The sequence below is a fragment of the Bubalus bubalis genome, chromosome 2 (genome assembly GCF_019923935.1).
Source record: "Bubalus bubalis isolate 160015118507 breed Murrah chromosome 2, NDDB_SH_1, whole genome shotgun sequence".
Classification (NCBI taxonomy): Eukaryota; Metazoa; Chordata; class Mammalia; order Artiodactyla; family Bovidae; genus Bubalus; species Bubalus bubalis.
The window spans coordinates 114,736,821-114,761,481 of NC_059158.1; the positions used below are offsets into that span (position 1 = coordinate 114,736,821).

The 24,661-nt window shown below is 44.9% G+C and overlaps 1 protein-coding gene across 1 annotated transcript in view; it reads left to right on the plus strand.

The window, feature by feature from the left end:
* The first annotated feature begins 2,524 nt into the window (after window positions 1–2,524).
* The window catches only part of TMEM163 (transmembrane protein 163), a 270,059-nt gene continuing 247,922 nt past the window's right edge, over window positions 2,525–24,661 (plus strand). Inside the window, exons 1-2 of the mRNA XM_025261843.3 lie at window positions 2,525–2,865; window positions 8,489–8,608. Of these exons, the coding sequence (XP_025117628.1) occupies window positions 2,670–2,865; window positions 8,489–8,608 (316 nt within the window). The 5' untranslated portion in view covers window positions 2,525–2,669. The remainder of the gene's footprint in view (window positions 2,866–8,488; window positions 8,609–24,661) is intronic.

Below are 24,661 nucleotides of genomic sequence, written 5' to 3' on the forward strand. Positions count from 1 at the left end.
GTCTTCAGACCAGCAGCTTCAGCAGTGTCTGGGGGCTTGTTAGAAATCTTAGCCTGTACCCCAGACAGATTTAGAATCTGCATTTTAACAAGAATCTCGGGTGTTCAACTGCACATTACAGTTGTGAAGTGATGGACTAGAGAACCATCTGAGGGACCAGAGGAAAGAACAAGGATACTTTAGCCTTTGAGAGAACACAGATCTTGGGTGTGTTTGTGACAGAGGGAAGGAGGGAGAGAGATGATGAGTGAGCAGGGGCCAGATTAGCCAAGATTGTGGAGGGCAGTTAGTGAGACTCTCAAAGGTGGTGGTAGAGCAAGCCGTCTACATCAGAATCTGTGTTATTCAAATGAAGATTCTCAGCCAGATCCCAGATCTACTGAATCAGAATCTCAAATAACAAGGAGTCAGCGTTTAAATAAATTTAAAAAAGAAAAAACTTCTCCAGATGAGTTAAAAATGGGGAAGGAGTTTTAAAAAATAGCCACGTTTTCACCTATGGTATTAGAATTTCCTGCAGTAAAGTATTTTTGTTGGTAAACTCCCCAGGTGATTCTAATGTTTGCGAGCTATTGACAGGAATTAAATGGGAAAACCTGGAGAAAAGTCTGGGTGGGAGGAAGTAAGAGTTGTCTGCAAATACCTGAAGGCTTTCTACCTCAGAGTGAAAGTGAAAGTCACTCAGTCTATCCGACTCTTTACGACCCCATGGACTATGCTATGCTATGCTAAGTCACTTCAGTCGTGTCCAACTCTGTGTGACCCCATAGACGGCAGCCCACCAGGCTCCCCCATCCCTGGGATTCTCCAGGCAAGAACACTGGAGTGGGTAGCGTTTCCTTTCTCAAGCGGATCTTCCCAGCCCAAGAATCGAACCTGGGTCTCCTGCACTACAGGCAGATTATTTACCAACTGAACTCTCAGGGAAGCCCCAAATTGGAAGTCGCTCAGTCTCGCCGACTCTTTAGTCCTCGGAATTCTCTGGGCCGGAATACTGGAGTGGGTAGCCTTTCCTTTCTCCAGGGGATCTTCCCAACCCAGGGATCAAACCCAGGTCTCCCGCATTGCGGGCAGATTCTTAACCAACTGAGCCATCAGGGAAGCCCCTCAGAAGACAGAAGCAAGACCAGTGGGTAAAATTTATTTATTTTTGTGTGTGCTCAAATAATAATAGCGTTTTTCTCCCCCCCCCCCTTCCTCCTTTCCTAGCAAGAAGGGGCCTTTGAAATGCCCTTGTCCACCTCTTAAAGTTTGTAGTTATTGCTTAAAAAAGGTAAAGTAAATTGGCCAAGGTCAACTCAGATATTCTCAATCAAACCCAACAGCAGCAACAAAATGAGACCCTCTTCCCAGTGCTAGTGATATTTCCACTGCACGACAAAGGTATTTTAATCCCACTCGGATTTCCATCGCAGGCAAAGCGAGAATGAGAAACTGGTTACTTTTCAAAAAACGGTGCCCTCCCCCACAGTAGGCAGGCTTTAAATGAGGAATTGGCATTTTAGAAGACTCATTAAATCTTAAGAATGATATACTTAGGAAGAGGAAATCTAGCTTTGTGAATCTGGATACGGATATTATATTCAAGCCGAATCTGATAAATGGCCGGTCCCCCTTGGCACCTCTCCGGGTTACACCACAGGGCGTGGGTCCCAGGGTGCACCCACCTCTTTGGTTCGCTGCGGAGACGAGCCGGACCGCGCGCCAGGGTCGAGCTCCGCGCGGTCAGAGGAGGGAGGAAGCGCCAAGGAAGCCAGCGGAGGACTTCCAGTAGGAGGGAGGCTTCGATCTAAAGCCTAAAGTATCAGCAAGACTTGGCTACTCAGAGAGGAAATAGCTGGTGGCGGACTGGCTGGATATATGGTCCAAGGGCAGTCTCAATGGTAGTAGTTGGGGGCGGGGGGGAAGGGGGGCGCGGTTAGGGTCCAAACTTCTATAGAACGCCCTGTGGTCCTAAGATACCCGGTCTCTTTAAGTTGGTGCTAGAGGGTAATCGACGCTCTTAGAAGACCCAACACCGGTGGGGGTGGAGGCAGGTGAACCTCGTTCTCCTGAGATGGGCGATGAGGATGGCAGCCCAGGCAGGAGATCCTGCATAGTCTGTGAAGCCCGTGCAGCTCCAGAGGAGAAGGGTGCCACATTAGGGCGCTGACCGCTTTCCTAACCAAGCTCGGGCGCAGCCTTCTCGGACAGTAAAGGAAGCGGGTCCGAGGTGATCTCCTCTGGTCACCATCCCGCGGCACGAGTGGGGCGGGTCTCCCATCACACCCTCAGCAGGCCCTGCTCGGGTTTCTGCCGGTCCCGGCTTTCCCAGTAGTCCAGCCCACACCCCGAGCCTCCGGGCTTCAGGCCTGGCCGGATCCCTCCCTCCCCACCGGCCTCGGGGCGCGGGCTCCGGCGCCGGGGCCTCGGGGCGGGTCCCTGCCGCACGCACCTGCCCCCGGGGGCGGAGCGCGGCAGCTGCTGCTGGGCCCGAGTCTCTGCCACCGGCCACGCGAGCCGCGCGGCTCCCGCACACCCCCCCGCCCCCTGCCGCCGCCGCACCTCCACTCCGCGGCGCCCGCGCGGTCGGTCGGTCCCTCCGCCCGCTCCGAGCCGCGGCGCCTCGCACTTCTGACTCGAGTCCCCGCCGCGCTCGTCGTCGCCGCCCGGACCCGCCGCCCCGCGCCATGGAGACGGCCGCGGGCAGCGAGCGCCGCAGCACCCCGGGTCCCGCAGTCCCGCCGCCGCCCAGGGGCCACGCGCCCTTGGCCACCGCCTCCGGCCCGCTGAGCTCCCCGGCGCGCGAGCCGCCGCAGCCCGAGGAGGAGCGGCAGCTGCGTATCAGCGAGAGCGGCCAGTTCAGCGACGGGCTGGAGGACCGAGGTGAGCGCGCGCCGCCCCGGGCCCCTTCCCCTGGCCCGGCCCCTTTCCCCGGCCGGGCGGGCGCGATGAGGAGCCGCTGCTCGGGGCCCGCCTTTCCGCTGGCGGGTGGGGCCGGGCTCGGCGCCTCTGAGCGCGCTGGGGCGCGGAGCTCCGACTTCCCGCGAAAGCGTGGAGAGCTGAGGGCGGCAGCCCCACCTTCCGCGGCCGGCACCGCCCGAGTCGCGGCGCCTCCGCCGGAACCCGAGAACCCGACTGCCTCCTGGGAGACCCCGCCGGGGCCCTCACCCTCCTCTCGGCCAGCCTTGGCTCCTCCAGCGCCCACTGGAAAAGTTTCCTGGAGGCGTGTGTGTGTGATTTCCACCCCCACCTCCGCTTTCCGAGCCGAGCGCTCCCGGTAGCATGCTCCTTCCCAAGCCCCGTTCGGCTCCGTGGGTTTACCAGGGAGAACTTCCCTCTGCGGATTCAGCTTCGAGGGGCGACTGCCCCGGCGAAGGGGAGTCGGGTGACCTCCGACCCTCATTTACTAGGGACCCAGTTTATCGTGGGTCGCTGCCCCGCTGTCTGCCGATGGTACAGAGGACTGGGACACTTGGATTTGGACCACCAATCCTGGATGGATGCCGCTGGAACCTGGTGGTTCTCGGAGCGCGCATCCCAGCCTCTTCAAAATCCCTGGACGCTGGCAAACGTCCCTATCCCAGGAGGCCAAGCCCGACCCTCCGACAGATAGCCGGTTACCCCTTTGAATTGCCCACATAAAACGCGAGAGACTGCCCTATTCATTCCTATGTCTATCTCCTCCTCCTACATCTCTCTTTTTTTCCCTCCCTAGTTTCCTTTCAGCCCGCTTCTTGGCCACGTCTGTACCTTTTTTGTTTCTTGTAGAATCGAATCCAAATCGGCCCCCTCAAAAAGACTCAATGGCTCTGCTAAAACCGGTTAGTGGCCGAAACGGGATTCTGACAGCCGGCCGTTCCGGGGGGAGCGGCTCGTCGCCACCTCCACCCCCTGTTCTTGGAAGCCTTATTTTGTTGGCTGTGGCGGATTTGTATATTTCAGTCTTAGCAGGTTTCTGTATATTCTTGGTATCTCCTGTACATTTTTATTCCGGTTTAGTGTTCGGAGGCACGATCTCGTTCCTCTGAGAAATTTTAAACTGTAGCATGTGAAACCCAGAATGATATGGAAACGGCAATTCTCAGAGAATCGTCAGGGATGCTCGGGCGAGAACTGGAGCCACGCCGGTTGCAACGAGTTCCGCACCTATGTTGCAGTTTCTCCTCCTATTCTCACCTAACTCGATTATCATTTTCAAGCTGATGATGGGTGACATCACAAGCACCCAACAAAACCTATCATTTTTATTGTAGATCGTGTTAATTACCTTTCTCTCTGCAACTGATGTTGTAGGATTTAAAATCTTTGTATTGAAGAAAGACCGAACTTTGGGATGGGCTTATTTTTGTAGCACTGCAGGTCGTCTGTATCAAGCTGGCCTATTTCTCCCTATCTCACAAAAGGATAGGAGGGGAAAAACGTGCTAGGGCGAGTTAATATTTAGTGTCATTTTGTAGCTCGGGCTCAAGCATAAAAAGCCCTTCTGAATTCATTCTTAAGGTTATTTTTCACTGGTCAACTGAATTTCATTTTCCATTATGTTATTGCATGAAAGCATTCACTGTTCATAAACTGTCACTGTGTAAAAGCGCTGCGTGTCACACACTGCCAGTCTGTTAAGATGAGTCCTGTCCCCCAAAGAACCCGGCTCGGTGTGGCCTTGAAAGCTGAAAGTCAGTGTGACATTCTTCTGTTTGACCCGTTCCTGGCAGCCAAGAGTTAATGCTGAATGAGTCATTTCTATTAAATAAATCAGAAGCTTATCTAGGGAGGTTTCTTAAAATATTTTGTGTTTGTGTTATTTTTTCTTATGGGGCTGCATCTTTTCAATATCGATTTTTTTTGTATCCCTTGGGAATGGTTCGATTGCTACTACTGGTACATTTTTCCTAATAGTGAGAGGCTTTGGGGAGGAGGAGGCCTGGGCAGCTGCCTGCTATGTATCTCTACCTCATGCCTGGCTTGCTTGTCTTCTAAACCTAAATACCTACCTCTGGGTGTGTGGGAGGGCAGACACCTGGTTCTATTCCCGTATTTGGCCTTCTCTTTTGCCATAAGTTCCTTCTGAGCTGTCAGGACCCTGTTAACAGTCTCAATCGAACTTGGATCAAAGGCTTGCTTATAAAAATCTAGTGTTTGGGAACTTTAGAGATTTTTTTTCCTTCCCCCATAGAAGTGATGTGGGCTGGTTCCCAGAAACCTAGCTAGCTCATATTGTCAGTAACTGCAGTGCCATTTGGTTGAGCCTTGTAGTTCAGGGAGCAAGAGCTTTGTGGTCCAAGACTGACTAAAACAAACAAAACATAGGCCAAGTTTGTCTTAGGCATTTCCACACCCTCCCTTTCAGTGCCACTCTTCTCCCCACAAGTGTTTCCCATCATTCTGCCCCAAGGCTTAGGGCCCTAAGAGTGTTACCTGCTTCAGCATTTTCTACTGCCTTCCTATCTAACGAATATTCCCCTTCTTTCTGAGAATGCAAGCATGACCAGTTCTTAGGAGAAAGTAATGGGAACTAATTCATACTAGCATGGAAATGACTGATGGCGTCAACCTCCCTGTGTATATTTGCATCTCTCCAACCCTAGTATCAGTCCTTCATTAATACAACCCTTATGCTTACTTATGCTTACCTTATGCCAGGGTCCAAATTACAAATAGGTGAAATTTGAGTGAGATTAACAATTTGAATGTGGAGGCCAACTAAAGGCCTATTCTAGGAGCCAGCCTTGTGTGCAAATGTGAGACCTGCCTTGGCTTCTGTAGGCTGTGCTACCTTTCTTCTACCTTTGAAACACAGCTTCCTGAAAATTTTAGAAATTCTCATCACATCTCTGGCTTGCACTAACACAGTGCAGCTAACGCTGCATGCAGCTAACACAGGTTGGAGGGGGGAGGTAGAGGAACCTGTGTGCAGACAATTCATTTATAAGCCGGGTCTTCATAAATCATTATATCCCACTTCACTTTGAGGAGTGGAGAGTTATCCATTCTAGGTTTTAGCTCTCTTTTTAGGAAGGAAAACTAGTAGGAAGCAAGTGAAGGTTGAATAGGAATGGGAAAGTTTCTCCCTTCCTGGACAGTCTCCATTACATTTACTCCAGCGTTTAAAGTGTGAAACATCTCATGGGGAAGCGCATACAGGATCAGATCTGGGGAAGAACTATGAAGCCTGCTGACCAGGTGCAATCCTGCAGCACCCTCGCAGGACAGCGCAGCCCAGGTGAGCTGGCAGCCCACACTCCTCCAAGGGGAGTGCTGGCCCCCTCAGGGGTGAGGTGTGTTGATTGGCTGTGCAGTCAGCTCCAGTCACATTGTTGGAAACAGTTGGCTTTGGAAGGAAAAAATAAATGTCATGTGTTGGAATCAGAAACCCAGATCATGGTTGTTTCTCTTAGAAAATTAAATCTTCTAGAAGGAACCTTGTTTTTTCACCCCCAGTGGATAACCTCTTGAGATTGTTGCTGTCAAAGTACCCAGGAAATGAACTGCTTACTTGAATCAGTACTTAAATGTTACAGCTTCACTTCTCTTGAAAATCAATTGGCCAGGATGAAAGAAAGATTTGTGTCATTTGGGAAAAGGGAAATAAATTATAGGGAGTCAGTGGGACCTGCATAATATTTTCGGTTGTAGCTTAAACTGGAATCAAGGGTGATTGCAGTTGAAAATTAAAATGTGTGTTTTTAGCAGCTAGGGAAATAGACAAAGGGACAAAAAGAAGTAGACCAAGGGACAGTTTGAAATCATTTGTACCCAGGGCATAATGTGATGAGAGGTGGTTTTTCTTTTTTCTGTCCAAGTGCATTTTTTAAAGGAAGGTTTGGTGAGATTTTTGCAGTGAGGTGATGGAGTTTATACCTACCTTTTGCAAATTCATCTCCCTTTTGGTTTTAAATGTGTCTGCAGGTTTCAATGACTGAAAAATCTGGCTGTACACTGGACTCACTAAGCAGGCTTCATGACTTTTCCCCGTTGTTCAGGACTTGTGGTCTGAGTAGTTAATGGAACTGGGAAACTTTGACAGGGTCCTTGTTATATTTCGAACATGATGCAGTTTTCAGTAACCCAGTGTTTAATGTCGTACCCAGTCAGTCTAGTGGGAAGATGCCTTTTTACACAATGTGTAAGTGTGATTTGTTGCATGCTGTGTAGTATTTTACACATGGGTGGTTAAACCCCGATTACCAGTTTCTTCATCATTTGGAGCCGTTGTGATAAGGCTGTTCCACCTCTACAAAGTATATAACGGGTTGTTTGGCTAGAGACGGTGTCCTGTTTATGTGGAATGTGTGCTTAGTCACTCAGCTGTGTCCGACTCTCTGCGATCCCATGGAGTGTAGCCCGCCAGGCTCCTCTGTCCATGGGGATTCTCCAGGCAAGAATACTGGAGTGAATTGCCATGCCCTCCTCCAGGAGATCTTCCCAACCCAAGGATGGATGGAGCCCAGGTCTCCCATATTGCAGGCAGATTCTTTACCATCTGAACCACCAGTGGGATGCTGGGCTGAGAATCTGGTTCTCCATGCAACTAAGAGATGCCGTATATGATCTCTTTTCAAAGGAGAAGAAAAAATGTCCATCAAGATCATACTGATGTTTTATTCTTTGACTCAAGGCTGTTGAAACTTGGGCATTGTCTCAGAGGCATCCTGAATTTCTGTTGTTGAGGACTCAGTGCCAAAAGCAGAGGACATGAAATCAAACCTTTATTGTATGTGGCACGCCTGGGAAGTGACCCCTAGTTTTAGCAGGTTTACCCTGCTTAATAGTCTGAGAATTTTTTGACATAAGCTTGATACAAAGGAATAGATACTATAGAGCAGAAAGAGGAGAGAAGAAAACTTGGCATGTAATTTAGGTCAGGTGGCTGTTGGTTGTGGTTAAAGAGAAATGGTCCTGTTAATTGATGAGGGGAGCCACGAGGGCATTTGTATTCCATGACTCATTGCTGTGGGCAAAACCTGGTCCACCAGTACGGGCCAGGATGGTGGATCAACGCAAAATGGTGCTGCAGTTGAGGAGCCCAAAAGCCCAACCAGATGTGGGCTATTCATGCTGTTTTCTTAACGAAAGGCTTCGTTAGAAGGAGCTGCACCTGGCTTGAGTCAGTGAGCCAAGGGAGTTAATACAGGGGAAGGGGCATGGCTGGGGTCATATGTCCTCAGGTCAGAGGTTGGTGGGCTGGCAGACTCCTTTATAAAGAAGACAGCTGGCATTTCCCTGTGGGAACATGAACCAGATACGCTTGAGCTAGCGATCTTTCAAGAGATGCCCCAAAGCTTGATTTCCATGCCACTCTCCTAAAACACCTCTTGGATAACTGAATCACTTTGCTGCACACTGAAACTAGCACAATATTATAAATCAACTATATTTCAATTAACAACCCCCCCCATCTTGGCCCGCAGGCTGTTGGTTTATAATCCTTGGATAAGAACATATAGCTCTAGTTGTGGGTTTCTTAATAAGGAAATGCCTAACTTCCTTTTCTCCTTGTGTTTGTCAGGCTTACTAGAAAGCAGCACTCGGCTAAAACCTCATGAAGCCCAGAACTACAGAAAGAAGGCATTGTGGGTCTCCTGGTTCTCCATTATCGTCACACTGGCCCTGGCGGTGGCTGCTTTTAGTGAGTATTCAGAGTCTTGTTGATCGATGTATTTTATGGGTGTTGCCGGTTTTATTCTCTGACTCCTATGGGATGCACTTTTGCTTTTAGTTGACTATTATTGATGAGTAAATATTTTTTTGATGGTTACATAGTCAGATGCTTATAAATTAGTAAAATGGCTTCTCTCCTCTGCAGAGGCAAGAGGTAGTTAAGAAGAAGACTGGGAGTCTAGGCTGTCATCAGTATGCAGGTTTGTGGCAGTCAATTCTGGCTGCCAGCTGAAATAGTGAAAATATTCTCTTGGTGGATGCCTTCAGCCTGGGCTGACATGTGACAAATATATATCCTTGAGACTGGTATTTTGAACCTCATGCTACCAAATGAGTGTAATATTGTAGTACGACCTCTCTTCCCCACCCCCACCCCTGAATTACATTTGCCTGAGGTTTAGAATAAAATCATCTGAACATTTTAATGAAACAAAAATGGGAGGATCCCCTTGCAAGTTTTCAGTGGCCTTGGAAACAAAAATATTTATCATAATCGAGAAGAACTAAGAAAACTGAATGCTTTTTGCCTATGGATAATCCAGTTTCCCTGTTAGGAAGCCCCATGACATGCATTTTCTCTACTAACATTTGCAGCCTATAGAAATGTGCATGTGCTGTTTATTCTTATTAATGTGCAGTGATTCATAAGCTTAAGCAGTGACATTCAGCTTCAGCTCAACCTTGGCGGAATCCACAGTTTTTTTTTTCTTTTTAATGCTAGGAAAAAGAATGTATTATATGCATTTTGTGATTAATTTATGGCCTTAACAGATTTATATTCTAAGTAATGAGTATCATACAAGGTGTCTCATGTAACAACCGCAGAGTAGAAGGAAGGGCTGTGTCTGCTGGAATATACTACCCTGTGTGTTTTTAAAATTCCATTCTGCACAGTTAGAGCTGCTGCTGGAAATTGGTGTTGGCTCCCATGGGGGAATATTAGAATTTGACCAAGTGTTCCCTGCAAAACTCAGTGTATATTCCTTGAAGCAATATCTATTTGGAAACACTGTACCACATCTTGGCTTTTTTTTTTTTTTTTTTTGCCACATATTTAGCAGCCAAGGATAATTTCAGGGTAGAAGCATTTACCAATGAGCCAGAAATCTGATCAAGAGGAATTCTGATCCCTGAAAATAGCTACTCCTTCCTTTTTTTTTTATAAAAATGCTGAAACAAGAGTAACAGCCCTATTGACATCCCTGGAGGATAATTTGGTTGCCGTGGCTGGTGGTGGGCTCCAAATCTGACCCTGTAATTTCCATATGTAAAGAAAGAGGAATGGCAGGAAGGGAGATGATTTACAAACAGAATAATAGTTACTCTGACTGATAGAGCTGTTATGACTTTATAATGTGATTATTTGAATGAGGACCTGAATGTGGAGAAATATTGAGCAAGTCTTTCCTTTGGGAGAAGAATCCTACATTTGATGTGCTTAATCAGAATAAGAAAAAAATTAGGAAATTTTGGGTTTGCATATTATGCCTGTTCAGTTGGGTTATCTTAAAAATTTTGTTCCATTTCTTATAATAGGAAAAGACTGTTGCATAATGCATATGGAATTATAATATTGCTTTATGAAAAGGGTTCTGTTTCTCTTTAAAATGATTTTACCCCTTTTTATAGCAAGTAATTTAACTCTTGTAACTTCTTGCCTATAAAATGTTGGCATTGGGGTATACATGGCATCATGATTTTTGTTGCTTTCTGTGGTACATTAATTTGTTCCCAAGTTGCTTTCAACTTGTTCTGGTACAGTTAAACCAAAAAATGCAAAAGTTAAACTATATATTTTCTCATTTTAACTAGAGTAACTTTAATGTGTGTGCACATGTGTGTGTTTTATATTTTAGACCCTCTAGGTGGTCTGTGGCTGCATTGTTAGGGTTGTTGGTTTTATTCTTTAGTTTCCTAAATCTATTTGTAATATGAAATATTAAGAGCTTTTAAAACATCACTTGCATGTTGATAGACTTTTGCTCAATCCTTTTCATAGTTTTGAAGGGGAAGAAAGTCAATAGAGATTAAGCAATAAAAGCTTACTTTTGAACTTGTTTAAATTAGTATTTAAAGGAAAATGGTATGTTTCAGAAAGCACAGTAAATGTATTTTTAAAAAAGACTCAGAAGGAGCCCCCAGTATTCTCCAAGGAGGTGGTTGACAGAGATGGGATAAATGGAATAGGCTGGCTTGGTGAACAGCTGTTATATCCAATGAAATGGTCAGGTTGAACCAGTTAACATTTTAAAGAGGATTGCTATGGAATACAGTGCTGTGAGATGGCAGAGAAGTGTGGAGTGTGTGCCCGTGTGTGCATGTGTGTGTGGTGTGTGTGAGTGTGGTGTGTGTGTTGCCGGGAGGTGATAGTCATGGTGAAAAGTAAAAGACGGTATTTATTGTCATGTCTTCTTGCTACTACTGGATGGTAAACTCTTTGGGGCAGGATGAACATCCATTTTTACTTGGAAATCAGTACTCAAGATTGTTGAATGAATGAACTGAGAAACATTTTCTAAAAAGCAATTTTTTTTTAAGTTGGGGAAAGCAAAAGATTTCTTATAAATAAATTTCATCTAAAGATTTGTTTATGTTTAGATACCAGATTTAGGTCTTATTTATTTTATAAACAATTGAAATCTATTTAAGACAATTAGATAATCCTATGGCCATTCTCTTACTAAGGGCCTTTCTTGGAGCACTATGGCTGGTTCAGTTAGAAACCCATCTTTATCTCCTCACCTGCCATTTCCTCTTTAATTGCACATGCTGATTTTTAGCTGAGCATCCTCTGGAGAAATGCTGTTGTCGCTTTTGTGTTTGGAAATGAGGCTGATGGATTTATGTAAGTTTTGGGGATACCTCTTTTTTCAGGACTGGAAAGATTCATATTTTTACATAGTGTGTACATTTGCAAATAAAGACTATTATCCTTCACTTCCTACCAGCTTCCAAGTAATCAGGTATGCTTTATTTTCACAAATTAGTAGTTTCTAAAAGACCTAATGATAAAAATAGCTTTGTTTAGTATTACTGAGTGATCAGTGATAAATCACTTACACATATAAGTATGTATGACATACAGGATGTCTGACATACAATGGATGATGTACATGGATGTCTGGTATAATCTGAAAAATTAGGTGAGTTTTCAAAGTTTGTGACTTGAAAGTATTTTGAGAGGAATATGTGCTTTGCAAGGGAGATGAACTATTTTTGGGAATCCTTGGTAATGTAGTGATTTTTGGACCTGCTCAAATGCTGATATAAAACCAGATGGTAATACATCTTGAATATTTCAGAGAGAGTTTTAGTTTGGCTTTAAAATTACTTCTGTTTATAATCGGTAGGCAGCATGGAAAATGGCAATCCTGTTATGAACAAACCTTAAAAAATCTGTTTTAATAATGAGGTTAGAAAGAGAACAGAAGTTCTGTTTCACAATTCAGGGTTTTGACATCATTGATGTCTTTGTTAGAATGATTTAGGAAAGTGCATTCAGACTCTGAGGTTTGAATGAGTGTGAGTTAATTTTTAGGCACTCAATACATGTTCTGTGGGAAGTGAAGATATATTTGAAACATTCTCAGGGGAACACCTTTCCTAAGATACACAGTTCCACTTTGAAAAAATATCCAAACCAAGATCTTCTCAGAAAAAGTTCTCTCAAAAATTTTGTGAATCAGTAGATTTAAGAATTGGAAAATTTTCTGAAAGGAGTGATTTTTATACTTGGGGGTTTTAAAATCATGTATCTGATTGTTGTATAAACTCTTAACCCTTAAAATGGTAGAATAAGTGTACTTATTCTTTTTATTTTTAGTTTGTGAGTCCAAGAGTTGAGCAGAGAAGGCAATGGCACCCCACTCCAGTACTCTTGCCTGGACAATCCCATGGACGGAGGAGCCTGGTGGGCTGCAGTCCATGGGGTCGCTAAGATCCAACATGACTGAGCGACTTCACTTTCACTTTTCACTTTCATGCATTGGAGAAGGAAATGGCAACCCACTCCAGTGTTCTTGCCTGGAGAATCCCAGGGACGGGGGAGCCTGGTGGGCTGCCATCTATGGGGTCGCACAGAGTCGGACACAACTGAAGCGACTTAGCAGCAGCAGCAGCCAAGAGTTGAGAGATAGATAAAATGAAATTATAGGTTCTTTTATAAACTCAGCAAAATATGTCTGGGAATTTATTATGGTATCTCTCAACTGACACATGTGTGAGGTGGGAAAGGCAAAAGACTCTCCAGTGGCCCTCTGGTACCCTGAGAGAGACATCTAAAGAGTTACAGTGGCCTAAAATGTGTGGCCTGACCTGGCCTTTGCCCCCGCCCCCACCCCCACCCCTTGCTCAGACATCCCAACTTCCCAGGACTGGAGCTGGCATCTTTCAGCAAAACTCATCTTCTGGTAGACCTTCATGAGGCTGAATCTTTTGAGGGCCTCACCAGCCATAAGGACTCATTTTCCAGAGTAGTTTTATTCATTCTTCAGTGTATTTTCTTCCTGCCAGTTTTCCCCTTTGTGTCCCACCTGCATTAGGTCAGGATGCCTGTGAGACCCTCACTGCTCCTGCGGGTAAGCCTAAGACCCAGCCCCTGCACCATTTCCCTAAAGACTTAGGGGGCTTCCATTCTGCTCCTAGAACGATCCTTCCTGTTGTTCGCTGTTCTTGCTTATTTTTCTTGATGAAAGAAGTACGTGCACATTATGAAAGTTCATGAGGCCAGAAGTACACAGAGCCAATCTCTTTCCCACCCTCCACTTTCTCTCAGTTACCACTCACCAATGACAAGCCTTGTTGCCAGGGTCTTGTATTTCCTTCTAGACGTTCTCTGGGCATGGGAAGCGCAGGTGTGGTCCCCGTGTGTACAGTCCCCCATTGCTACTTAGGTTAGATATGGGGTCTTATTCTTGCTGATCTTTCAAGGAGCCCGGCCTCTTCCCAAACTGCTGTTTCCCCAGGGTAGTGTGGTGGGGAGTTTTCCAGAACAACTTCCCAACCATTGCCCGTCTGGGCTGCTGAGCTGAGCGGGGAGGATGTGGGCAGGAAGTTTGTGAGCCACATCCTGGGCGTGTTTAGGGGGATAACTTGCTCCCTGGGAGTGTGCGGGGTAAATGATAACCAGAGATGCTGATTCTGAGAGGTGGAAACCAGGAGGGAGGAACAGCTGAAATGCGGTTTGGGCACCTCATGTTGACAACAGGCCCTGCCTCTGGGTCCTTCCTTCCTGCTTTCGTGTCCTTCTGGGTCGTGGACTCAAAGGTTGATGCCTCATCTCCCCACCCCAAGAACGCCGGCTCACAGATGCTGCCGGCTCACCGATGCTTAGTATCTTAGTCCCGCCCCTTTGCTCACCTAGAGGCCCCTTCCGATCTTGCCCCTGCTCCCTGGCTGAACTCGGCTCCTCCCATCCCCCCAGCCAAGCTTGGCCACAAATGCTTCTTGCAGTTCCCCAGATGCTGCATCCTGCTCTTCGCCCCCACATCCATGCACCTGCTGTGCCCTTGGCGTCAGAGGCCCTGTGTTCCTGCCCCTATGCTTTGTTTTCTAGCCAAATTTTACTTATCCCTCAAAATTGAGATGAAAGAGCCCCTAGTCCAGGAAGCCTCCTCTGACCCTCCATTTCCTGATGAAATGCGTTTCGTGAATATAGCCAATATTTTATAATAACTATAAATGGAGGAAATACAATTTTTAAAAATTGTGAAACACTATGTTGTATACCTGAAATGTACATAAGTAAGTAAACTATACCTCAGTAAGAAATGATTTGAAAAATGGAAAGAAAAAAAAAATGCCCTTGGTTTCCACAGCCTCGTGGGCACCGGGCAGTGTATCAGGAATGTGATACACGATACTTAAATCATTGTGTTGTCACCCTGTGGACAAAGGCAGGCCCCGTCTTCTCCAGTCTGCCTGCTCAGCCCCTGACACTGTTGCCGCTCAGATACCGGTTCAGTTAGTTCAGTTCAGTCTCTCAGTCGTGTCTGACCCTTTGGGACCCCATGGACTGCAGCTTGCCAGGCTTCTCTGTCCATCACCAACTCCCAGAGCTTGCTCAGACTCATGTCCATGCCATCCAACCATCTTGTCCTCTGTCATCCCCTTCTCCACCTGCCTTCAATCTTTCCCAACATCAGGGTCTTTTCCAGTCAGTCAGTTCTTTGCATCAGGTGGCCAAATATTGGAGTTTCAGCTTCAGCATCAGTCCTTCTAGCGGATATACAGGATTAATTTGCTTTAGGATTGACTGGTTTGATCTTCTTGCGGTCGAAGGGACTCTCAAGAGTCTTCTCCAACACCACAGTTCAAAAGCATCAATTCTTTGGCGCTCAGCCTTCTTCACAGTCCAACTCTCACATCCATACATCACTACTGGAAAAACCATAGCTTTGACAATATGGACCTTTGTTGGCAAAGTAATGTCTCTGCTTTTTAATATGCTGTCTAGGTTGGTCATAGCTTTTCTTCCAAGGAGCAAGTGTCTTTTAATTTCATGGCTGCAGTCACCATCTGCAGTGATTTTGGAGCCCAAGAAAATAAAGTCTGACACTGTTTCCATTGTTTCCCTATCTATTTGCCATGAAGTGATGGGTCTGGGTGCCATGATCTTTGTTTTTTGAAAATTGAGTTTTAACCCAGCTTTTTCACTCTTCTCTTTCACTTTTATCAAGAAGCTCTTGAGTTCCTCTTCGCTTTCTGCTATCTTAAGGGTGGTGTTATCTGCATATCTGAGGTTATTGATATTTCTCCTAGCAATCTTAATTCTAGCTTGTGCTTCATCCAGCCTGACGTTTCGCATATCCTCTGCATGTAAGTTAAATAAGCAGGGTGACAGCATACAGCCTTGATGTGCTCCTTTCCCAATTTGGAACCAGTCTGTTGTTCCATGTCTGGTTCTAACTGTTGCTTCTGATACTGATATTTCAGATACTGGTTGGACTGGAGTAGTTTTTAACATCTCCCTGCTGAGACCACTGTGGCTGCAGCAGGTTGAGGATATATGTTTTTAGGTGAAAATCTCAGAAAAAGGAACGGCAGATTTTTCAAGTGAATGGAAACAAGCGGGAAAGCCAGTGGGGATGGGGGATGCAGGGCCCTTATCTCTCCCTCCCCCCACACCCCCTCCCTCCCCTCTCCTCCCTCCCCTCTCCCTCTGCCCATCTTGGGCCGACAGATCCAGGGTTCTATTGACCCCGACTCACTCATGGCTGTTAGGAGAGTGCATCTTCCCAGTCCCCAGGCTTACAACGAGCTGTTGTTTCCAGCCCACAGTGGAGGAGGGGTCCTAGCAGCTGCCTGCTTGTTCTGCTTCCTTTCTCCCTGCATTCTGCACACAGCCTTTAATTAAAATGTGGCCAGGGTGTATTAGCACAGAGGTGTCCTTGTCACACAGCCCCGGCGCTGACTCAGGGAATCTGGGCAGTGAGCCCTCTGGACTCATCTTATTAGGCTGGGTGGGTCCTTGCCCCCTCCTTGCTTGTGTCTGGGCTCTGCTAACATGCCTTCCAGAGTCCTGTGGGAAACTCCTGAGGGCTTTTCCTGTTGCCTCTCAGGCTCTTTCCAGGCACAGTTGTTAGCTGGTGGGACAAGAATAGGTTTTCTGGTCTGCTTGTGCTTAGGGACTGTGATCTGGTCCTCTGGGGATTTCCCCTTGAAGGTGAAGTTTCTGGCAGAGTCCTCCTTGACAAGAGGTTATTTCCTAGTGCCCCGTCATGAGGGCTGAAGGTGAGGTTGAAGGGACGGAGAGGACCGTCCTTTTCCCCTTAAAAGAAGCTGTTTCTCACTTTCTACTTTTTCCTCCTGCGTGTCTTTCCAGGGTGTGGCTGTGTCCATCCAGTCCTTAGCGAGTGCTTGTTGCCTGTCTGGTGTTCTGGGTACCACAGAGGACACTAGGACCTGGGACAGCCTCTCATTCCCTTGAAAAGCTTGGGTCTAATGGAGAGGGGAGTCTGTGGACGTTGGAGCGAATGATAGGGCAGTGGGGTAGGGCAGATAACCTGCCAGACACATAGGATGCCCAAGAAAAGATATCACTGGTCTGTTAGAGAAAGGACAATTTGCAGCCTCCCCAAGAACAAATTAAAGGAAAATCAGAGCTATTAATGTAGAAGCTAAGGCTGTCCCGAGGCCGGAGTGCAGGAAGACTTAGGAGGGGCTTTGGAAACTAAGATTTTGGAATAAAGTAAATGCACTAGAGGATTTTACCCTCAGTGAAGAGATGGGCCAGAATAAACCAACCCATCAACCCAGGAAGACCACTCAACTCTGTGTGTGGGGAGGCTTCTACTAGAATTTATAGCCATGGGAATGACCTTGTGCTCATTTGTTTTTGGAATTTTCATAGGTTGCTTTCCTAAGAAATAGACTCTGACTCTGAGATTCACTGCAGGAGGTTTATTAGGAATGGGGGCTGGGAGAGGCTCTCAGGAGGAATTTCTGAAAAGAAGCAAGGGAAGCAGGATTGGGCAAGGGGAGAAGTTGAACGACAGTGCTGTTACCTCAGAGACTTGTCCCATAGGGACTTGGAGCCGGGATGGCCATTCAGAATTGTCTTATTGAAGCAAGGTTGCCAGACCCGTCATTGGTATGGCCTGCCCCATGGAGAAATGTGACCTTGGGAGAGGCAGCTTCCTTCAGTAGAGGGGGGATCCAGGAGAGGGATGAACTGTGAGCCATTGGCAGCCCTCATTCCTGGCAGCTGAAGGAATGAATGGGGAGTCCCTGAGGGAGAATCCAAGGGTACACCATGGCATCCTATATAGGTGCTCATCCTGCCCGGGTATCCTAGGAACCCTCAAGCTGAGATACTGACATGGATATGGTTCTATGATGCAAATACCCCTGGAATGCCTGAAAGAAGCAAGTGTAGAACCTCCACTAAGTCCCAGTAGCCTCACATGGATGACACACCACCAATGCTGAGCTCATAATCCAACATTAGGAAGCTCCTGAGAAAGGATCTTAACTAGATGACTAAGTCATACAGCAGCATGATTAGAACTCGATGAGAAGAGGCTCTGACAGAATCTGTAAAAATGCATATATTTAATGAATAGACAATAAAAAAAGGAATCAAACACATGAAGGACACTGAAAAGAGCAACTGGGAAACAAACAAATAAATATATATTTTTGCTGTTTTTATGGAAGCCATAGCATGAACGTAGTTTTGTTTTTTGCTGCACCGCACAGCATGAAGGATCTTAGGTCCCTGACCAGGGATCGAACCTGTGCCCCCTGCATTGAGAGCACAGAGTCGTAACCATTGGACCACCAAAGGAAGTCCTGTGTGGATGTGGTCTTTAAAGTTAAGAACTGTAGCAGCAACCCCCCACCCCCTGCCCTGCCCCCGCAACTCTCTCTCCTCTCTGTTTCCTCCTCATCTCCATGCTGGCAATCACTTTGCCTCTCTAGTTGATTCTTGCATTTTCTTATACCTTTAAAAATAACAGGCTTCTAATGCCAGTTCTTGAATTTTTGTTGTTAAGGTGTTACTTGTTGACTTCCCAGCAGGGAAGAAGATAATTTACTCTCTACTCTCCTCCTGGCCCTACACAGACATGCTGACTTCCTGAATTCCCATCCTTGCATAATAGTTATGGTTTGCATTATTATGACTACATAAATCTTGCTCACTGAGCTATATGGCAAAGAATGATTACCTCTTTCCTGCACATTTTTTATTTTCTCTGGTTTTAGTATTTAATATGTAAGTTCTGCTTTGTGTGTTCCTATGTTTACTTTTCTCTGCATCTCTTTATTTTTTAAATTATTTATTTATCTTCGTTGCTGCTCTTAGGCTTTCTCTAGTTGTGGCGAGAGGGGCGACTCTAGTTGTCGCGGGCTTTTCACTGCAGTGGCTTCTCTTGTTGCAGAGAACGGGCTCTGGGACATGCGGGTTTCAGTAGTTGCAGCACACGGGCTTAATTGCCCCACGGCATGTGGAATCTTCCCCAACCAGGGACTGAACCCGTGTCCCCTGCACTGGCAGGCAGATTCTTAACCACGGGACCACCAGGGAAGTCCCTCTGCATCTCTTTCTTATTAAATTCTAATTCAGCATTTTTATTTCAACCTCAGCTTCTTTGTAATATTTTCAGATGTGTCAATAATTCTGTCAGTGTTTTCTTTAAGAAATCTCTTTCAGGGCTGTCTGACATTTGTTAATCTGTTTGGTTGCTCTTTCTGTTTGATGGGCATCCTAACATCCTGCATCCTAGCATCACCCTTCACCACAGATTTGGGCATTCCCTGTATTTCTCCTCTGTTGAGTCCCCTGTTTCCTGGATGCCCATGTTTTTCTCTTCTTTGGTTGACACGCTTATCTTCTCTTAGCTCCCCTAGGGAGGAACACATGGGAAGGGAAGCTTTTCAAGCCTAAAATGTCATTAGTATATCCTGACACTTGACTGATGGCTTCATAGAAAATTCTCAGTACAAATGTTCCTTAAGAGTTTTGAAGCTCTTATTTCTAGGGTTACTATTTAAGTCTGAAACCTTTCTAAATCATAATCCTTTGTATGAGACTTGCTGTGGTAGGGTCTTTTTCATGAATGTATGCCCCTCCTTTCTATTTTTTTTTTCCCATTTATCTTTTTCTGTCTCTTTGCTCTACATTCTGGGAAATTTCCTCCACTTTATACTCCTATGTGTCTATTGAGCTTTTCATTCGTACTGTCAAGTTTATTTTTAATTGCCTGAGTGTGCCTTTTAAAAAATCATCCAACTCTTGTGTTACTGATCTTTTTCATAGACCTTTTCTTATCTTTTTGGGAAAATATTAATGACATTAAAAAGATCTTTTTCTGGTTCTTGTATTGTCTTTCTCTGAGGTGCTATTTTTCCCATTTTCCCTGGGTTTATTGTTTCTGTGAGGAGTCCTGTGAGTGGTGATCCTTGATAGGTCTGCTCATATTAAGAGTGGGTGTTAAAAAAAAGTAGATGTGTACCCTATGTTCATAGCAGCACTATTTATGATAGCCATCCCTCCCCAAAACCCCCAAAATACAATAGTCAAGACATGGAAACAACCTAAATGTCTATCAATAATGAATGGATCAATGGAATACTACTCAGCCATGACAAAGAATGAAATAATGCCATTGGCAGCAACATGGGTGGACCTAGAGATTATCATTCTAAGTGAAGTCAGGCAAATACCATGTGCTATCACGTATATTGGGGGCAGGAGGAGAAGGGGATGACAGAGGATGAGATGGCTGGATGGCATCACTGACTCGATGGATGTGAGTCTCAGTGAACTCCGGGAGTTGGTGATGGACAGGGAGGCCTGGCGTGCTGCGATTCATGGGATCGCAAAGAGTCGAACATGACTGAGCGATTGATCTGATCTGATCTGATCATGTATATGTGGAATCTAAAATATGACACAAATGAACTTACATATGAGACAGACTCACAAACATAGGGAACAGACTTGTGGTGGCCAATGGGAGGGGCGTGGGGGAGGATGGATTGGGAGTTGGGGACTAGCAGGTTGAAACTATTATACCAAGAATGGATAAACAAGGTCCTACTGTAAGGCACAGGGAACTAATTTCAGTATCCTGTGATAAACCATAATGAAAAAATAAAAAGGCAAAAATAGTGGATGTTTAAAAGCTGACTGGAGTTGTGAATATGTGGGTGGGTGGACTTTGTGGTGGACTGTTTTGTTGGGTGGATCCCAGTTTAATTAATGCTTCCTGGTCCTTCCTCCTGGGCTTCCCAAGTTGCCCAGAGAAGGGCTTTCTGATCTGGGGGGTAGACGGTTACTGCTTGAATTGTGTGTGCTGAGTTGAGGTGGAAGATTGAGATCTCATCAGTCTATTTGGGATTCTTCATTTGGTCTGCTGGGTAAGAGTTCAGTTTGGTTTTCCCACCTTTAGCTGAGTCTGTGAGTGAGTGAGTGAGTGAAGTCGCTCAGTCGTGTCCGACTCTTTGTGACCCCGTGGACTGTAGCCTACCATGCATCTCCGTCCATGGGATTCTCCAGGCAAGAGTACTGGAGTGGGTTACCATTTCCTTCTCCAGGGGATCTTCCCAACCCAGGGATCGAACCTGGGTCTCCCGCATTGGAGGCAGACACTTTAACCTCTGAGCCACAGGGAAGCTGAATCTGGTGTTCCTCAAATAAGAAACTGTTGTACCTTCTTCAGAGAATAGATCTCTAAAGTCTGACAGGAGTTGGGGAGGGAACCTGGAAAGGACTTTTAAAATAGACTTTGAACCAGTCATTCTGTTTTCAGTCTTCTCTTTGTTACACTGTGCTACCAATTCTTTTTTTTCTTCAGTGCCCTGAATGTAAATTGAGCTGCCTTTTTGCTTTCACACTGCTGTCTTAGGAGTTTGCTTTCTGGAGTCTGTTAAATCAGTTACTAGTTCCCCATATGTTTTCTAGCATCTAAAAATTGTTTGTGTTGCTTCTTCCATTTTCTTTTTCTAATGGGTTTGTCTTTTTTTTTTTTTTTTTAATCTTTCTACTCTTAGTTTAGAATTTTTTAGGGGAAGCAAAGGGGCTTCCCTAGTGGCTCAGATGGTAAAGAATCTGCCTTTAGTGCAGGAGACCCAGGTTCAATCCCTGGGTTGGAAGATCCGCTGGAGAAGGAAATGGCAGCCCATTCCAGTACCCTTGCCTGGAAAAATCCCATGGACGGAGGAGCCTGGTGGGCTACATACAGTCCATGGGGTTGCAAAGAGTTGGATACGACTGAGTGACTTCAGGAGAAACAAAAGTAACCATGAGGAACCATCCTGCCATATTTCCCTGAAAGTGTCACACACAGAAGTTTATAGTGAAAAAATATAAAGTGAATTAGAAACCAATGAGAAATAGTGAACCAAAATATGGTCTGAGAAACTTACCCAGAATGTAGCCCAGAGTGATACTTCTCTTTCATGTTTTCTAAGAGACATGAAATTAGGAAAATTTCTAATATAAATGAATAAGAATTCTAAAAGTAGAAAAAAGAGGAAATAGAGAATAGTCATTGTTTTTAGAGGTGTCTGAGACTGTTCTGGAATTGGTGGAAATTTAAAATTTGATGTCTTTGAACTATATCATGCTGACCATTGTGTGAGTGACTTGATGTCAGAGATTTTAAAATAAGAAAGAAAAGTACACTAAGAACATGTCTCTTTCATTTAAAAAAGTGCTGGTTACAACCTATCAAACTGATTTTATGTGCCACCAATGGGTTGTAACTTTCAGTTTAAAGAACACTGACTCAGTGGGTCAATATAGAACCATGCATCCAACAAGTTATTGGATGGAACATTTATAAATATGACCACTTCCATTGTTACGAAAGAAGTCTCATTCAGTTACTAAGAATTTGTATTTTACAGTGTTCTCTATTCACAATGCAATGAACATTTGAAATAGCATGTAGCTAAAATGCTTCTATATGTCACAACATGTGTGGGAAATTAACACCTTTCTGAGTATCACAAGGGGGAGAGGTGCTAAATATTTAAAAATATTTAGAACTTGAGATAAAAATTGATGAGCAAAACTATGTAAAACAAGAGACTAAGAAACAGAAAAGCAGTAAATCCAAAATAGGTGAAAGGAAGAAAACAGTACATTTCAGAGTACAAATTAATGAAAGAGAAAAAGATAAAATAGAATCAATAATACTAAAAGCTGTTTATGACTAATAAAATTAGGTTCAGCTCTAGTCAAACTGATCATAACAGAAAAGGAAGGAATGAAAAGTAATTGCAAGTTAAATGAGGAGTAATAATTAGGAATAATCAGACTATTTACAGTTTTATGCCCATAAATTTGAAAGCTTAGGTGAAATGCATAGTTTTCTAGAATCATAATCTGTTATGATTGACTCAAGGAAAAAAGTGACCAAAATGGCAACCCACTCCAGTGTTCTTGCCTAGAAAATCCCATGGACGGAGGAGCCTGGTTACAGTCTACAGACTACGGTCCATGGGGTCTCAAAGAGTCAGACACGACTGAGCGACTTTACTTTCATGCTTGATTTAAGTTAATCTAAGCCATTGGTTCTCATCCAGGTATGATTTTACACCCAACTCCGTGCCCCTCCTTTCCCAGAGGACATTTGGCAATAGGAGACATGTTTCGTTGTCACAACTGGGACTAGGAATGCTGCTCTCATCTGGTTGGCAGAGGCCAGGGATGCTGCTAAACATCCCACAATGCATGGGGCAGTTCCCCACAAAACAAAGAATTACCTGGCTCAAAATGTCAATAGTGCAAGGTTGAGAAACTCTGATCTAGGCCAACATGGTTTTATGAATATATAAGCATTAGATAATCCCATTCTCATGTATTCTGTTTCACTGAAAAAGAAGGAAAACTTCCCATATAATTTTTTACAAATTTATTATTAATTAATTTTGGCCAGGCCATGTGGCATGTGGGGTCTGTCTAACCAGGGATGGTACCTGCGCCCTCTGCACTGGAGTCTTAACCAAGGGACTGCCAGTGAAGTCCTCAATGTTATTTTGAGAGTAGTACTACCTTGATACCAAAAACCAAAGACCTTAGAGAAGAATTTACAGATAAGCAAGCTGAATCTGTGTTTATATAACAAAACAGTAAATAACCATCTTTACCACATTGTGTTAATTTTGGAACGCAAGGATGGTGTAGTCAGAATAGTTATTATGTAATTTACCATGTTTGTAAATTAAGAGGAAAAGTCATAGTGTCTTTCAGTAGAAATACAAAAAGCATTTGATAGAATTCAAGGCAAAATAAAACTTTTAGCCAAGAAGGGAATTACCCTGATAAAGACTATCTAACTTAAAATGTTAACAATTTTAAGTGGTAAATATTAGAAGCAATCCTGTAAAATCTAGAATGAAGATAAGGATGCTGCTGTTATCACTTTTCTCCAACATTATTTTTGATGTTCCAGCCAGTGCAGTAAGGCAAGGAAAAGAAATAAAAGTACATTCATAGACTGGAGATGGGGCAAATAAGAAACCAGCTTTGCTCATGGATAGTATAGTCTACTCTACATAGAAAAGAAAAGAGAGTTGGCAGACACTACTAAAAGAAATAAGAAATTTCAGCAAGGTGGGTGTGAATGAATAGAAGTTTAACATACAGAAATCAAGTGTGTTCCTGTACAATAGCAACACAGAAGTTGTTGTTCAGTTGCTCAGTCATGTCCAACTCTTTGTGAACCCATGGACTGCAACACACCAGGCTTCCCTGTCCATCACCAACTCCCGGAGCTTGCTCAAACTCATGTCCATTGAGTCGGTGATGCCATCCAACCATCTCATCCTCTGTCATCCTCTTCTCCTCCTGCCATCAATCTTTCCCAGCATCAGGGTCTTTTCCAATGAATTGGCTCTTTGCATCAGGTGGCCAAAATATTGGAGCTTCAGCATCAGTCCTTCCAATGAACATTCAGGATTGATTTCCTTTAGGATTGACTGGTTTGATCTCTGTGCAATCCAAGGGACTCTCAAGAGTCTTCTCCAACACCACAGTTCAAAGGCATCGATTCTTCAGTGCTCAGTCTTTTTTATTATCCAGCTCTCACATCCCTACCTGACTATTGGAAAAACCATAGCTTTGACTGTGTGGACCTTTGAGGCAAAGTAACGTCTCTGCTTTTTAATATGCTGTGTTCAGTTCAGTTGCTCAGTTGTGTCCGACTCTTTGCAACCCCATGGACTGCAGCATGCCAGGCGCAGATGACATCACCCTTATGGTAGAAAGTGAAGAAGAACTAAAGAGCCTCTTGATGAAAGTGAAAGAGGAGAGTGAAAAAATTGGTTTAAAGCTCAACATTCAAAAAACTAAGTTCATGGCATCCAGTCCCATCAGTTCAGTTCAGTTTAGTCGCTCAGTCATGTCTGACTCTTTGTGACCCCATGAACCGCAGCACGCCAGGCCTCCCTGTCCATCACCAACTCCTGGAGTTCACCCAGACTCATGTGTATCGAGTCAGTGATGCCATCTAACCATCTCATTCTCTGTCCTCCCCTTCTCCTCCTGCCTTCAATCTTTCCCAACATCAGG